Source organism: Dipodomys ordii, unplaced genomic scaffold (genome assembly GCF_000151885.1).
Source record: "Dipodomys ordii isolate 6190 unplaced genomic scaffold, Dord_2.0 Scaffold9, whole genome shotgun sequence".
NCBI lineage: Eukaryota > Metazoa > Chordata > Mammalia > Rodentia > Heteromyidae > Dipodomys > Dipodomys ordii.
Window position 1 is genome coordinate 27237458 of NW_012267225.1, and position 18149 is coordinate 27255606.

At 38.9% G+C, this 18149-nt stretch overlaps 1 protein-coding gene across 1 annotated transcript in view; it reads left to right on the forward strand.

Annotated features, from left to right (window-relative positions):
* Positions 1-17809, forward strand: part of Nkain3 (Na+/K+ transporting ATPase interacting 3) — a 580446-nt gene extending 562637 nt beyond the window's left edge. Inside the window, exons 6-7 of the mRNA XM_013009296.1 lie at positions 8867-8937; positions 17756-17809. Coding sequence (XP_012864750.1) covers positions 8867-8937; positions 17756-17809 — 125 coding nt within the window. The remainder of the gene's footprint in view (positions 1-8866; positions 8938-17755) is intronic.
* The last annotated feature ends 340 nt before the right edge of the window (positions 17810-18149 follow it).

The following is an 18149-nucleotide window of genomic DNA, read 5'->3' on the forward strand; positions in this document are numbered from 1 at the left end:
TGGGTCCGGTCGTGGGGCCTGAACTCTGGGCCTGAGCGCTGTCCCTCAGCTCTTCAGCTCAAGGCTAGCACTCTACCACTTGAGTCACAGCACCACTTCCGAGTTTTTTCTTTTTTGCTTATGTGGTGCTGAGGAATCGAACCCAGGGCCTCAGGCATGCACTCTACCACTGAGCCAACTTCCCAGTCCAAGGAAGTACATTTTAAAAACCAAAGAAACAGTTTTGAAGTTACAAAAGCTTGGAGAAACTGTAGAATATTCCAGAAGACCTGGGGAGAGTCTGGATCACTTGTGAAGTCATAAATAGTTGAGTTTGTTTAATTTACTAAGAGAATGGTAGGTCAGCCTTTGAGGCACCTTGGATTCTGTTTTATACCAGTAACTTCCTACCTATTTTATATTTGAAATTCAGACAAAGTCAACATTTATAGGCACACACTGGTGAATAAATTGTTCTTCTAACAAGAAATGATGTTTCCAAATGGTTAGTTCTCACAACGTACTCTCACTGAGCACAGAAGTGTATGCACGCACACGCATACACACACACACACACACACACACAGAGAGAGAGAGAATGAGGGCAGTGCTGATAACTTGTCACTTCTGTATCCACTCAGGTCATACCACATGTAATGCTTTGCCAGATAATGTGGAGCAAATGAATAAATTTAATGTTGGGAATGATTTGCTCATATTCCATTTTCTTGGAACAATAATTCATAGAAAGAGGAAAAGATTTAGAAAAGAAATCTCAGGGAGGAAATGACATTAAAAATGAAGATTGTCTTAGCCAAGAAGTATTTGTCACTTGATTTATAGTGCAAAGGAAAACATAAAAAAAGAATAATGAAAAACTGAATTGGGAAAAGCTGAATAACTATTTTTAAAAAGATGCTACATGGAAAAAGAATTCATCTAGGACTGTTTAGACAGATTCTCAGACTGGTTTCAGCCTTGTACCATTTTGAACATGATTTTTCCTTTCTATTCTGCTTCATTGACCCCAAAGAGAGTCTGCAAACTCATCATCCCATTATTTAGGCATCACATTGTCTTACAAAGTTTTAAATGGGAAGAACCTGTCAGCCCTTATTGTAGGAAACATCTGAACTCAGAAAAGGAACAAAAGTCAGAAGCACAGCCAAATGAAACTAAAAGTATAGTGCTAAAACAGAAAAGTGAGATGAATTTAGGATTTTTTTGGTGTGGGGGCTGAACTCTGGGCCTGAGCACTGTCCCTCAGCTCTTCAGCTCAAGGCTAGCACTCTACCACTGTCCCTCAGCTCTTCAGCTCAAGGCTAGCACTCTACCACTTGAGCCATAGCACTACTTCCAGCTTTTTCTGCTTATGTGGTGCTGAGGAATCGAACTCAGAGCCTCATGCATGCAAGGCAAGCACTCTATAACTGAGCCAACTTCTCAGCCAGGATTTTTTTTAAATTTTTGTTTTACCCTGAAGAGAATGTTCCTCCAAAGAAATAGTAAATTCATAGAAAGAAGAAAAGACACAGAAGCCTTCTGTTACATCAATCTGAACAGACAGTAATTGAAAAATCATGAAAATTTTGACATGGCCTAGTTCCAAGTATGAAACCAGGCTAAGCAGAAGAGTCCACTAGACTCCATCTGCAATATAATCAGCAAAAAAGCCAGGTTGGAGTGTGAGGTGTGACTTAAGTGGTAGAGTACCACCCAAATAAATGCAAGGGTCTGAGTTTAAATCCTAGTAACCAGCAAAAAATGAAAGGAACAAAGAAAGGAAGAAAGGAGGGAAGGAAGGAAGGAAGGAAGAAGGATATTGACAACTTATTAATTAAGTGCCTATTAGAAGGGCCTACTAGGAATAATGATAAGCCAAAAGCCTAGAGTAAAGCCAAATAGTAGTTGGTAGTCTTAAGCAGCCATTTTATCCAACTACTGAGCTACTGGTAAAGATTTACTTGAGGTATATGGTCTATAGTGAAATGGGGCACAAGTTGTATCTTTCAAAGAACTGAGACACTAAAGAAAAAATTTTTAATACACTATCAAAGATGAAGAGCAAAACTTGTGCTTTTTCCATTAAAAATGTGAAAATCAACATTAAAAGGTGCATGTATGTTACACTTGAGTGGAAGTGTTAAGACTATCTTTGTAAAGATGAGACAACTCTGTAGTAAAGAGCCCTGAGCAAAGGCAGTAGTGGATCATTAGTGTCATCAAAGGGATAGAGACACAGTCAGCCACTTCCCAGATGCAAGAATCAAAGATAACTTACTAAAGCATGTCATCACATCTAAAGGAGTAACACTGAAAACATTAGGGGAAAGTCATATCCAGCATTTTGTACAAAGGAGATATACCACTTGCAAAGAATCTCATGGAATGACTTCAAATGCTAAGAGACAGATCGATCTTCAGCATTTCTACTGGGAGAGAAAAGAATAGAAAATAAAAACAATACCATCCAAAAGCTAAAGAGAAAATTAATGAACCTGTCATGTCAGTACCCAGAGAGTTCTCCTCCCCTGCCCCTTATGTACACCCTGTCATACCTATACAGAGCACATGAGTACTCACAGAGGACACAATGACCCAAATATCATTGATCCTGGGTTTTCTTTTACCTTTGAGTGAAGTCTTCAAACAGAGAAGGTTGTTTGTAGCAAATTTGTTTTAAAATATACCTTGAAGGTAAAAACTCCAAGCTTCAAAATGTGGCTGATGAACCCATTTCTACTCTTCCATTTTATCACCTCATTCCACACATGAAACTAATCCCAAGTTGCTTGCAAATTCAATACAGATAGAATGCTTTTCTGGAAAAGAGGGAGAAAAAACAGAATTTTCACAAGCCATTATAGAATAGAAAACAAAACAAGGCTCTTGGAATCTGGGAATCAATAGTTACTAAGCATGAGCTGTCAAACAATTTATAGGGCCATTGTAGTGGTGTTAGGGGGTGAGGCTTTTGAGAGATGATCAGATGGTTCAGAAAAATAAAGCACCCTCTCCTCTAGCATTTTTGTCTCTTCCCCAGGCTCTCGCTTTCCTGGCTGTTGTTCCATATGTTCTGAGGCAATACAAAAATCCTGGTCAGAAGCTACCCTATTCTTGGACATCTCCACCTCCAGAACCATGAGCCAGATAAATTCCTTTCCTCACTAGTTATCTAGTGAACAGACAACCACTGTGCATACCTACATGCTGTTTGAGTGCTTATGTGACCAGTGGTCTCTTACTGCCTTTTCTTTTACTCCCTAAGAGAAGAAGTGCTGGGGTTCCCAGAGCAGGAGTTGCTTCTAGAACTCTCCACATTCTGGATGATTGTTCTCAGCATTTGTTATACCAGAGAGTCATACAGAGAGAGTCATATAGAGCTATTGTCCCCCTCCACTTGTACGGATGTATACAGATTCAGCAAGACAGAAGAGTACAGTTTGCCTGGTTATTACCAAGCAGGAAAAGGGTAAAGATTGACGAGCTCTGAACTGGACAGTACAGCCTCTAGGACTGTATCATCTTTCAGCTTGAGCTGCTCTGTCCTGGAGCACGTTGCCAGGCCTGTGGGCTGCCTGTCTGCAATTGTACATGCTCTCTAAAAGCTGGAAAACATTTGGAACTTCCTGAATCACAAGGAAAGTGACAAGTAGCCATAAATCTGACATTTGTGAAGCATCTTCCCACTTCAAGGCTTTTAAGGTTCACAACGTTATTTCAGAAATGTGCCTACACATCCCTGGAACCCCAACCCCAACCCCAGGCATCAGCAGTGTTTTAGTACAGTGTCCTATGCCCTATACAGAGCAGATTGACACATCATGGTATCACTGGGACCATTCAGTGTGCTTTGATTGGCCTAAACATGGCTGTGGGTTAGTACCACAGGTTAAGCCTTATGAAGGCTCGGCTTCTTGGGATGAAAGCAGGTAAGTGGCTCATTCCCCAGGAACACTAGCTATTGGCTGTAAGCTACCTATGAAATAACTGGTCTGTCCTCGAAGCCATCATTACTAGTGAAGTAAGCTGATGTCAACTGAACTAAGTTGATGTCAATCAACCTCCCCAACCGCTTTTGTCATAGGAATCTATGTCAGAGAACATGCAAATACCAATGTAATGGTCAAAATAGTTAAGTTCTTTGAGGCCTGAGCAATGCTTCCTGAAGAATTTGTAGGTCAGGACACTGGTCTCTAGTAGCTCACACTAGTAATCCTAGCTACCTAGGAGGCTAAAGTCTGAGAATAGAGGTTCAAAAGTCCATGAAACTTTTATCTTTAATTAATAAGTAAATAAATAAATAAATAAAAAGTGGAGCTGTAGGTCAAGTAGTAGAGCCATACTTGAGCAAAAAAGTCACATGAGAGCACAAGGCCCTGAGTACAAGCCCTAGTACCTAAAACAATCAAATTAAATTGTCTTTTAGCCAGGCAGCTATACAGTAACTCACACTTATAATTCTAGCTACTCAAAAGGCTGAGATCTGAAGGTTCCCGATGAAGCCAGCCAAAGCAGATGAGTCCACTAGATGCCATCTGCAATATAATCAGCAAAAAGCCTGTTTGGAAGTGTGAGGTGTGACTTAAGTGGTAGAGTACCAGCCAAATAAGTGCAAAGCTCTAGGTTGAAACCCTACTACCAGCAAAAAGCAGGAAGGAAGGAAGGAAGGAAGGAAGGAGAAAAAGTACCTATTAGAAGAGCCTAATTACATTCTAGTATGAATAATGATAAGCCAAGGAGCAAATTCAGAACAAACTCATGGAAAAGACGGTATCGCTTAGTAGCAGAGCCCTTGATTTGTGGGCAGGAAGTTCTGAGTTCAGTTCCCAGCACCATAATAATTGTTGCTCATCATCCTAAGTCTTATATTTTCTCTGAGTCAAATTCAGAGTGCGAGGGCTCTGTGCTTCACAGTTCAGTAACAAGGCAGCACTCAGTTGAATTCAAAACAAAACACTTAAACCTTCTAGTTAGTTGATGAATGTGGTTAAACATGGGACATAAAAGATACCCTGAATGCTCTCCAGAATTGGTGTTTCAGCATTTGGTGCATCGAAGTTAAAGCAAAACTCTAAATCTGAGGTTCTTAATTTTTTAATTTATGACATCAAAATAAACTTCTATAATGTCATTCTGTCCAAGATAAAGCTCTAATGTTATTTTAAATTCTATGGTAGCTCCATTAACAAATAAGTATCAAAGATAAAGTATATTTGTGGAAATAATGGAAATGTAAACTTTGAGTAAGTTTCAGTAAGAAAAGCTAAAGGCACAGTGTTCTTACTAAGAAACTTATGAAGGAGAGTTATATACAGAATTCAATTGCATAGGCAATTAATAACTGCACAGCAATAACACTGCAATGCTTTATGTGTTTAATTGATGGCTTCTGCCTTTATTAAGAGGGAGCTTAAAGGCATTTTTATGATTATTATAATACTCACATCAATTAGTATTTAATACAAGAGTATAAATACAAATGTGACTTATCCCATACACTGCAATATTTTGCCAGTGGAAATTAGCCTTAACTATATTCTCCACAAGAAATATGAGACAATCAGACAATATACTTTGCTTGCCTATGGTAAACATTTAATAAATTTATACTACCTAAAAAAGAAACCTTCGCTTTCAAGCTTATATACATATACACACATATGTGGAGATAAAGAAAATACTTCTATGATAAAGCTGGTGTTTTGAAACAAGTGAAAAAACTGCTAGCATGAAAAGCACATTTCTCTCTCTTTCCTTTCCTGTTTCAAGCAGACTTTGAAGACTCACCTTGTGATTTCTTTGTTTCACAATAATTGGAAATATTTTTGTAAATGCCTCTTCTACATTTTAGTTGGGCTACATTCAAGATCAATTGAAAACTTAAAATCAGTTATTTAGTAAAATGTCCCCCCAAGATCAGCTTTCACAGATTTTAGTAAATTCTTATAGATAAAATCCTATTAAAAGAAAACTTTTAAATTTATCCTCACAAAAGCAAAATAGGGCCAATTTAATCATTAGAACTCAAGTATCAGACAGGATTTGATCCTTCATTTTTGTAATATGTTTGAAATATCGTGCCTTGGGAAAAGACTCTTTTAGGGGAGCTCTGATTTTAATTGAAGAAATTTGTGTTCTGTACCAGCATGAAAAGAAGTTGATTTGAGAGGGCTGAGAATTTCTCAGCATCTACGTTTGATGAAAAAAATCATAACTAGATACAATTTATGGTTTTGGCCTTGCAAATTTTTGCCAAAGAAAGATACTCAAAGTGACACATCTTGGGGAAATATTTGAGCTAAAATATATCACATATATCACACATGTTAAGAATTTGCATGGGGATTAGTGGCACCAACTGGAAGGCTCTTTCTTCAATTAAAGCATTATAGGCTGGCAGACTCAAGTTTTAAAACTAAGTAGCCATAAGACTCTACGAGGCATAAGAAGGAAGTTGTAAATAAATTTTAAAAAATAACAATATTAAAAAATAACAATATTGAATAATATACACATGTATTCATATATATATACATATATATTCTTCCAAAAACACATATGTTAGAAACTAAAATTACTAAGGAACAGATTGGCTTTCATGAATTTAAATATTCTATAAATGATATGGCTAATGTTCCATTTTAATATTCAAATGATTATTGTAGAGTGGTTTTTGTTTGTTTGGAAGTAATGGGGTTTAAACTCAGGACTTCATAATTTCCAGGCAGGCATTCTACCACTTGAGGTAGGCCTTGAGCCCTTTCTATTTCAGTTTATTTTTCAAATAGGTTCTCAATATTTTGTCTGGGCCATCCTTGAACACTATCCTCCTACCTTCAATTCCTACCTGTTGAGAATTAGAGGTGTCATCCATTGTACCCAGCTCATTTCTTGAGACAGGAGTCCCAATCACTTCTCTTCTTGGATTGGCTTTAAACTATGGCCCTACTGTCTCCACTTCCTGCATGACTGGGGAGGTATATTCTTTTATTTTTTCTTTTCTTTTCTTCTTTTGTTTTTCGGGGAGGGTGCCAATACTGAGCTTGAGCTCAGGAGGGTTTGGAGAGCTTTTTTGCTGAAGTCTAGTGCTCTACCATTTGAGCAACAGTTCTACTTCTGTTTTTTGTGGTTAACTGGGGATAAGAGTTTCATGGACATTCCTGCTCAGAATGGTTTCAAACTCCAATCCACAGATCTCAACCTCCATAGTCACCAGGATTACAGACATAAGCTACCAATGCCCAGCAGTATTCTGTTTTTTTCTTATGCTTTAATATATATGGGCATATGATGTCTTTATTTTTAGAAATATTATTTTCTTGAATATAATTTTCTAAGTGAACTATTATATTTATAGATATACGCACATATGTGTGCATACATGCATATATGTGTACAGTTATATATTGTTCAATTTTGAATCAATGTGCCTCTTCCTAGCTACTCAGGAGGCTGAGATCTGAGGATCATAGTTCAAAGCCAGCCCAGACAGGAAAGGCTATGAAATTGTTATCTACAATAAACCACCAGAAAACCAGAAGTTGAGATGTGGCTCAAGTGGTAGAGTGCTCGCCTTGAGCTGAAGAGCTGAGGGATAGTGCTCAGCCCCAGAGTTCAAGCCCCATGACCAACAAAGAAAAAAATACACATTATCAAAAGGCTAGAAGAACGGCTATTTCACTGAATACTAGTCTAATAAAAGTTTATTTTTAACTGACCCAATCCCTGACCCAATCTCTCCCTGCTCTATCTCTACAGAAAAATCATTCTGTGTCTCAGGTACACTAACCTGTCATTGCAACTTTCCTTAAGGTGATATCCAGATAACAGGAGACCTACTAGAAAAAGCTTAGGCTCTTCTGCCTGGAGGAAGGTCATCCACTGTTTTCTGGGCACCTAAAGCTCCTTTCTACTCAATGAGCTGGTGATGCTTTAATTGACCCAGAGGTCAATTAAAGAGAGGCCACAGATAGTCAAGAATTCAATAGAACTTCTAGGCTAATTCATTTCTCTCTAAATCAAGGTTCCTACAATGCCTGCTTAAACCAAAATAGAATACAATATTTTCATACTGTAAGTTTTTCAGACTGTAAGTTTTAGCATATGTATGCATGCATGTGCACACAAATACACATACACACACACACACACACACACACACACACTTGAAAGGTTAGTGACCTCATGTGCCAATATACCTGTTAATATTATAGTGTTATCACATAACCAAAGCTTGGCCAAAAATAATATTTTAATGGTCCATAGGAAAAGAGAAAGAATTGAGGAGAAAGATTGAGGCTTTGAGCAAAACAAAATTAAATTAGGATGATTACCACATGAAGTAGACAAATCCATGCCACCCAGGAGTTTGTAAAACTTTTGCAAAGGACAAGTTCCTATCTCCTCAGGGATGTCTTAAGGAAAAAAAGCATAGGGACAGAGCATATGATGTCTCTACTGCCTTTTAAATGATGATATGAACATTCAGATGGAAATGGATTCTGGCAACAAGAATATATATATTATATGTGTCCATATATACGGAAAGAGGCTGTGTCTTCATGTGTGTAGACAAACACATTATTTAAAATCACATACTCTTAATATTACTTTAATTTTCACTAAACCAATTATTTTTACCCTAAGATAAAAAAATTGTGATTTTAAAATCTATGAGCCCAGATAATTTATGTGCTTCTTAAAATGTTCACACATTTTTGCATCATCGACAATATTTTAGTAGCCTTTTACACTAAGTATACATTTTCTAGTATTAGTACAAAATTTCTGTTATTAACCTTATGCATATACTCTATTTTAAGCAGTTAGTATTATATGTGCTTTTATTTACACATTTATTCAACTTGGGCTATTGTATTTTCAGTTGATTTCATAGGCGGACTTGATACACATTCCTACTACCAGGATCATATTGAGTTAAAGCCTGTTAAACCTGTAAGTAAAGGCATAGAAAAATATTAATCCTTCTAACCTGGCTGAAACTAACCAAACCATCAGCAATTTGGAGCTAGTACTAATCATTGCTTTAACTTTTCACTCATATCTAAAATACACCTTTCATATGTAACTATTTTTCATTCCAGAAAAGATTTCAAGTGGGTGATGGGGTTTACATTTCTAAAACAATGTTTTGTCTTATTTTCCTTACCAGTAGCTAATTTCACATCACTTTGATTGCAAATAAAAACCATCTATTGTTTATTCTGCAGAAGGGAAGACTGGATGGGTGTCTTAAAAGAGAGAAAGATCTAGGTGAGGATCCAGGGTCTACATGTGGGGTTCTGGGTACTTTCTTCACTGTCTCTGAGACTTCTTCTGTCATTTGCAATATGTCCATGGGGAGAAATGGATAGACTAACAGGGAGGATGAATTAAAGTGTACACAGCTCACATGTATAGCTTTGTATTGTTCTATATACTAAAACATGTCCTAAAACGTTCAGGAATGTTTGCTATGTCCCAAGAAGAAGATAGGGAGGAAAAGAAAGTCAGCAACAGCAGTGGAAAAAGTGCTACCAATTATAGTTAAAAATAAGAAAGGAATCTTTGTCAATCAGTTGACAAAACAAGAAAATAAAAGCAGTCATGCTTATTTCTGAAAACAAATTCTAAGGAGCAAATAGATGAATGTGAAGAATGATACTAGCTATCATGTTCTAAGCACACTGCTTTGCTATCTCACCCCCAATCTCCTGAAAATACAAAATATACTGATTAGTATTCTTGATTATGAATAAGGAAACAGATTCACTCAAGTTGTGGAACTGGATCCTTTCCTGGGTCATAAACTGGGGTCCACCTCCTCAGATGATCTCCCTGTACTTTCCTGTCCATTTAGCTCAACACGTGATGGAGAATATCATGTAAAACAACACAGAGAAAAGGCTCCATCTATTGCCTTCCTGCCAGAAGTTCCTGCCCACATCCACATGAATTTCCCAGCATCTTAGGGACTGAAGCGCTACACAGCCTTCAATGTCTCTTTTGCTTTTTCCAGGGGGGTGGAGGAAAGGGAAAAGGATTAATTTTAGTCTGGAAGAATGAACCAAAGGAAGCATATCTCATAGGCTACACTAAGTCGGTGATAAATGTTTAAATAAATTTTAGTTTCTTAAAAGTAAATCCAATTTGGAAACACATTTGCCCTATAAAACACCCAGGACCAAGTTTCTTCATCTCATTATTTTTGTTTCTGAGTGCAGGTAAATAATGTGCTCCAAATGTTTATATCTGTGTCTCTGAGAAGCTTGACAAGGATTATGGCAATAATAAAGATGTTGAGTGCATTGGAAGTTAGAAAAAAATACTGAAAGCATGCCTACTGGTAACTCTGGAAGCCTTCATGTATTTGCTTTGAGATAAGAAAAAGATGAACGGGTTCTTTCATCTTGCTGTGGAGAACAAAAAGGAAACTCTGTGGAGATATTACAATATGAAGAATAGTGCAATATAAGAGAGATCTTTCTATTAGGGAAGGTGATTAAGAACTGCAATTGATGAATGTTGATAATGGGTTTCATGACACTAAAAAATGAATTCACACATACCTACTCACCTCCACAATGTTCTGTGGAATGGCCCAGAGGCAAGTGACTTCCTTTTATGTGCTCTGAAGAACCTTCCATCTCTGTGAATGCGGAATACATAAAAAAAAAACACCCTCTTCAGATCACCTAAAAGGCTTTGATCAACTCCTCCACCTCCTCAAAGGGTTTTCTCTCAGCCTCTGTGCACTGCTGAACTCACAGCATTGCAGTTGAATGTAGCATAAGCCACAGGCTGTAAAAAGCAGTCAAACAGGTTTCTGCTTTGAAAGCATATGCATATTATCCTGTCAGATGGATATGGAACATCTTTCAACCATGATCAAACTGAGCCTGAACTGAAATCTTTTGCATGAAACAATTTAAGAGGGCAATGTCTGTGATCTTCCTCTGTATGCAAATATTGTAGCACAAATCTTGTTGGCTTCTATCTGCTTGATTTCTTTCTTTTCCCTGTTATTTTTTTTATGCCCATGCAGGAACTTGAATTCAGGGCTTGGGTGCTGTCCCTTAACTTTTTACTAAAGGCTGCCACTTTACCACTTTAGCCATCACTCCACTTCCGTTAAATGGTTAATTGGTGATAAGAATCTCAGGCTTTTCTGGACAGGATGGCTTCAAATAATGATCTTCAGATCTCCACTTCCTGAGTAACTAGGATGACAGGCATGAGCTGACTTCTCTTTTAATGATGATTACATATTGGATTTCATTGTTCCCAGGACAACAATACCACATCAGCCCCTGCTGTTCTACCCAATAGTTTAGAGAAAAAGTCAGCCTTCTGCGTTAAATTGGTAGAGAGGGGAGTGAATACTGCTTTTCAGCTTTCTTTACTGCTGTTTAATCTCCATGGACTGCAAAGCCAGATTTTATAAGGAAGTCACTTAATTAAGGTGACTAGAAGAACCCTTGGGATATCGCAGGCATGTGTATATGAACAGATACCTTTCAATGTGAGATGAATAGATGCAAGCTGACAGACTATTCATCAGTGACACTGAAGAATTGTTCAGAAGGAAAACTTCTGTTCCCATGTTTCAGTTTAGTATGCCCACAGTCAAATTGCTCATGACAGGGGCTGGGAAGGTGGCTCAGTGGTAGAGCGCTTGCCTTGCATGCCTGAGGCCCTGGGTTCAATTCCTCAGCACCACATAAGCAAAAAGAAAAAAACTGGAAGTGGTGCTGTGGCTCAAGTGGTAGAGTGCTAGCCTTGAGCTGAAGAGCTGAGGGACAGTGCCCAGGCCCAGAGTTCAGGTCCCATGACGGGACCCAAAAAAAAAAAAAAAACAAATTACACATGACTATGTATGCTGGGACAGCAGTTGTGGTAGAGCTGAGGTGTTTCACATTAAAGTCTAGCTTTCCACACTTTGTCTTTCTTTTTATACTATTGATACCAAAGCCGTCTTGCCCCCACTGATTAAATAAGTCAGTTTAGTTCATGTTCTAGCCATTCATTGATTATCTAGAATGTGTGTACCAGGCACTGTCCTAGGCGCTGGTTACATAAAGATAAATTAGCACTTGAGATTTGACCTCCAGCAGCAAATGATCTAGGAAAGGAGACAGGCATAGAAATGGTAAATACAAAATGATGTTAAGTAGAGATGGGTGCTTTCAGTGAAGAGGTCCCAGAAGCAGATGCTGAGCCAACATTGAAAAGATGTGCACAGTCCATTAAAAGAAAATAAGCAAACACTTTGCAAGACAGTTTGGTAGTTTCTTACAAAACTAAGCTTTCTCTTACCACACAATTGAGTAATGAAGCTCCTTCATATTTATCAAAGGAGGTGAGAAATAACCTCCACACAGAAACCTGCACACAGAAGTTTACAGGAGCTTTACTCATAATTTCTAAAACTTGGAAAAGACAAAACAAAATGAGATGTCCCGTGGTAGGCAAATGGATAATAAACTAGTAATCCAGATAATTGCATTATTATTTTGTGTTGAAAATAATGAGTTGTCAATTTATGAAAAGTGAATGCATGTAATGAAACAAATAAGCCATACTAAAAAGGCTGCATATTGTATGATTACAGTTATCTAATACTTTGAAAAAGGCAAAACTGTGGAGACAATTATCCAGATCAGGGTCTGGGAGAGGAAGACATACATGAGTAAGTACAGAGGACGTTGAAGGCAGTGCAGCTATTCAGGACAATGCAGTAGTGGTGGGTATTTGTCTTTACGCCATTGTCCAAACAGAATATTTGACACGAATCTGACTTTGGGTAACAATAGAGCACTAATATACATTCATCAATTGTAAACAAAGGTACCGTTTTGGTGGGGGATAGTGGGGAAGATTATGAGAAATCTCTGTGTTTCCTTTCAAAAACTGCTCAAAAAAGTCATATTTTATAAAAAGAAGCCAAGGGACAGGGCATTTTGGTATACACCTATAATCCTAGCTACACAGGATGAAGAGATGGGAGGATTGTAGCTTGAGCCCAACCCAAGCAAAAATAAACTAGAATATAAAGGGCTGAATCATGGCTGAAGTGTACTGCAGTTGTTTGTGAAGTGCAAACCCTAATACCCACACACATGTGCTCACACACACACACACACACACACACAAAGATTGAAGAAGAAAATCGGTGCCCATCCCACTCCCAGCATGGGGGCTAACTTGCATTGCTATGGTACAGAGGACAAAGTTAAAATGGCTAACCTACATAGTGTTTGCCAGACTTCTCCCATAAACTCAGCTTAACCTATGAGGAAGCAGCTGCTGAAGCAAAGCAGGGACCATGACAGCTCCTGGGGAGGACACTAAGAGCTATTTAGCAGCCAGAGCTTTGCCAACTAACTAATATTGCTCTTTGTGCCTGAAGCTATAGAAATGCAGTCAGTGCTTGCCATCTGGGTTTGACTTGCAGATAGGCGACACACAGGTCAGGACTCCATCATCTTGCCACACTGCCAGTGAGGAAGTAGAACTCCCATCATGACTCCAATCTAGTGCCCACCCGGATCACCCCATTACTTTCCCCACATGCTGACTCCACATTTCACCAGGACAAACTGCAAAGGCTTAGAGCAAGAGTCAAGTACTCAGCGAGGCTTCGTGGGGGCACTCAGCCTGGCGTGGCAAGGACATAGCGGTGACCCAAGGGGAAAGGGCTGGCAAAAACAGATTTACCCACAGGAAGAAAAACAGCATAGCAAAAACCCACACCGCTACGAAAGTGAGACGGAACTAAGAGAACACAGTGAGCCACTAAATTAAACTTTTGTCAAAATCATGACTGGTGTGTTTCCATCAAAATGGTTAGCCACTGGATAATAAGAAAATTAAGCTCCATGTAGCAGTAATTCTTCCCCTAAAAATAATTAGACTAAGGCAGTTTATAAAAAAAAGGGGGGGGGGAATAACAGCTGAATTCTAGGACTGAGCTGTACAGAAGTAGAGCCAAATCTGATCATTCTAGAAATTTCCATGAAGATGCCCCACGATGCAGTGAAGGCAGACTTGATAAAGAAAATCAGCCCTGAACTCTGCCCATCACTTTTAAGTAATCTTTTCTAAGATTTCCAAATAAGAACTTGACTACTCTTTTCTTTCCTGACTTATCTGATTGCCTTTGCTGGAAGCTAATTTTTCTTCACAAAAAAAAATGCTACATGCTATGTGGCCACTGCTGATTGAGTGGCTGTTCCCACCACTAAATGCTAATCGACAGAAGAGACTAATCCCCACTTCAAGCTAGCACTGCTGCTCCTCAAGGTGCCCTTACTGCTGGGCCTCTGTGTCTAAAAGTCCAGGCCTGCAGGAAATCTACTCCTGACATTGGGAAGTGGGACAGATGCAGAGGTGGGAAGGTCTGTTTCTCTTTCCAGAGAACAGCTCTTTTGTGCCAGTAGTCCTGTTTGTAAATTAGTTTCATATCAGACCATATTGCATTTACAGTATCTAGATCAGACACTATTAGAAAATATAAGATGTGTATGTGTGTCTATGTGTGAACTCATGTATGTGTGAGAAAGAGAAAAAGTTGGGAAGGTGAAAAAAATATGCTTTTTTAAAGACCAACAATCACTACACTGGTGGCTCATGCCTGTAATTCTTGCTATTCAACAGGCTGAGATGTAAGGATCATGGTTCAAAGCCAGCCTGCCTGGACAGAAAAACTTGCATGAATTATATCCAATTAACCAGCACACACACACACACACACACACACACACACACACACACACACACACACATTACCAGTCATGTGCTAACAAACTATGGCTGTAGGAATATAAAGATGAATAAAATGGAAACTCTTTCTTTGTTCTATTCTCATTAATTCTTGATCAGCTAAGGCTTAATAGTTATCTACACAGACAAAGCAACAAGCTATGTAAAATCCTCTTTGCTGTTTGTCCTCTACAACACACACACAGTAAGGTGACTGAGCTGTTCTCATAGAGAAGGATGCAGTGTTCCCATTACTGAGCATGGAGTCCCATTTCCCAAGTGTCACAGGCCCTGGAAATGGAAGGCACTTATGGAGGCATTACCCCTCAAAGGCATTGCACTTGCAAACACTGCGAGCATGTTAGTTGTCCCCAGTGAGAGATAGGCTTCCCTGCCTGCCTTACTTAGCAAAGCAGCAATTGCATTAGGACTCATTCCCCTCCCTGGCTTTAGAGTGCTTTCCCTGTCACAGTCATTAGTAACTTTCCCATCCATCATAGGAAATGATTTCACCATTTCAGGGACTACTGTAAGAGCTTATGCTAATATGTAGTAATTTGATGGTGACTGTGTAGCAATGAAATGTATGGATTTGTGTGGCTGAGGTGGCTCGATCTCTTGATCATAGTTGTTAGTTGTTAGTCCTTGGACCACTCTCATTTCTAGGAAGCCATGATATCACCAACAGTGCAGACGCAAGAGGGTCTAGGGAGATCTTCAGGACCATCATTGTCCTATCTCGCTGAGGACACAGACATTTCTCCTGCCATGTGACCGCACTCTCTGCTCCCAGAATATTAGAAAGCCTTCTTATGCTGCCTCATGAACATAAGAATTATTTTCTGGGCTGGGAAGGTGGCTCAGTGATAGAATGCTTGCCTTGCATCCATGAGCCCCTGGGGTCGATTCCTCAGCATCACATAAGCAGAAGAAAAAAAAAAAAAACAACGCTGGAAGTGGCACTGTGGCTCAAGTGGCAGGGTGCTAGCCTTGAGCTGAAGAGTTGAGGGACAGCGCCCAGGCCTAGAGTTCAGGCCCCGACAAAAATAAATAAATAAAATTATTTTCCAAAATGAGAAAGCCCATATCTGAATGGCGCCTTGTAGACCTTACCTCAGAAGCAGATCTCACATTAAAGATGAATGGAGCGAATACTCTGAGATGCCTTCAGCTCACATGAATACTCCCATTAACAAAGAAGCATGCCTTTACCTATTGTTTTATCTTCAACTTAAAAGGACCTTATGAACTGAGTGGATAAATGAGCTTCACTTGCCCTTTCTGACTTAGAGATTTCCTAAAACTATAAAATCCCATCATAATAAACCAACTCTTTATCTTTCCATTTAAATCCCTGCTAAAATTCAAAGTGGTAATAGGAACAGACAGATGGACTTGTAATTCACACACAAAGAAGCCAGAGAGCAACGGAAATGTCATCAAAAGGTAGGACAGAGCCAAGGTGTCAAAGATTGAATCCTCTACTTTCACAAGAGCGGCTCCCAAAGTAAGGTGAAACTGGGAAGTTGAGAAATTCTTTTTTAACTTAATTTAATTGTCAGTGTGATATACACAGAGGTTACAGTTACATTCATAAGGTGGTGAGTACATTTCTTGTCAAATTATGACTAAATAATACATTTCAGACCGTAGAATAGTTACTGAACTGAGTAGAAAAGAAGTTTCTAGATGGAGAGATAAAGTAAGTGTGGACACAGTCTTTTTGTTGTAACGCTTATAATTTGGGAGTTGGAGAGATAAAACTGCCATGACTGGGTGGAATAATAGAGGATGGCGAGTTGTGACACTGGAGGCCAGCATCTGTGTACACGGCACAGATGTGTACAAGTCACAGCTGGTTACATAAGAGGTATTGGTAACCAGATGAGAAAGCCATATGCCTGAGGAGAGGTGAAAATCTTCACAGAGACAAATTCCAACTGGATCTTCAAAGGTAAGTAAGATTTGGATCAGCTAAGACCTCACAACAGAGGAGCTGTGAGAGGTGATAAATACAACAAATATTAACTCTGCAGCATGTACAGTGTGAGTGTTGGTTTTGTGCAAGGGTCATAATTCAGAATCTCCCATTCCCAAGGCTTCTTGTTTAGGACAAAATCAGGAATATGAAATTCAGAGTCTGTGCCCAAATCGTGGACTGAACATGTTAGTATGTATTAGGTGATGTTCCCCAAATAAATAGAATGAGTAGCATGCATATCAGGGTATGGGTGTATGCAGAGAAGAACAGACTGACAGGGGGCCGATTTTTAAGAAATTACCTCACACAATAGAGACTGGCATGTCCAAAATCTGCAGGTTAGGTTGGCCAACTGGAGACCAAAAAAGATAAAATATTGTAGCTGAAATCCAAAGGCAATTTGTAGGCCAAATTTCTTCTCCTTCAGGAACATTATAGTCTTTTTTTCTTCAGGCCTTTAACTGATCAGATGAGATCCACATATGTTCTTTACACAACATCTACTGACTTAAATTCCAATCTCATCTAAAAGATACCATCCAGTGACATTAAACTGGTATTTGAACAAATATCAGGACACTATGGCCTCGCCAATTTGACACACGAAAGTAAGCATCACAAGGAAGAGTGTATGTAAGAGAAATGGGTCCAGTGTTAGGTGATATGAAAGTCAGACAGGACAATGCTGATGTAGATTCTGGAAGAATATTAGGCCAGAGTTGTGGCTGGTAGGCACAACACACCTCTGTCATCTTTACTTCTGATACACCCAAATAATGATCCTATCACCTCACAACTGCTGTCTGAGTGGCACTTTCTCCCAGAAAACTGGCCCCATACTTTAAAGCCCAACTGCCACCCTAATCTGAAAAGTAAGAAAACCTAGTATTCCAGCTTTCTTCTTGCCATTGGTTCGACAGAAGCAGAGATAAGCAGAAGTTGATTTGCATTTCAAAAGGTCTGGATGAAGAGAAAGGATTGTCATTTTTTAATGTTGAAGTTGTTTACGGCAATTTATGTTTTATTTTCTAGGTCGAAATAAGTAATGCCATTGATTTTGAAATGCGGCTGCTGGATTTGACTTAGGGAGCCAAAGCACCACTGAGGGCCAGCACTGTGGATACGTCTCGTTCCACTTCCCTCCCAGACAATAACTGTGCCTCCTGCTTCCCCACAAGTCACCGAGTTCTTCACTCACATTCTGTGTAATATTAGCAGTGTTCAGTTAGATGAGTTCTGGGTGCTTGGGTGGGTATTTTTTTAGTCATTTTCTTCTTATATGAGCACTTGTAAATTGTAAAAAAAATGGTTTTTAATTTTTTTAACAATATCTAATGTGAGGCATGCAATATGATAAAAAAAATCTCTGAAAAACAAAAACAAAAACCTTCTACCAATCATCTTGAAGAGAAACATCCGCGTGTGT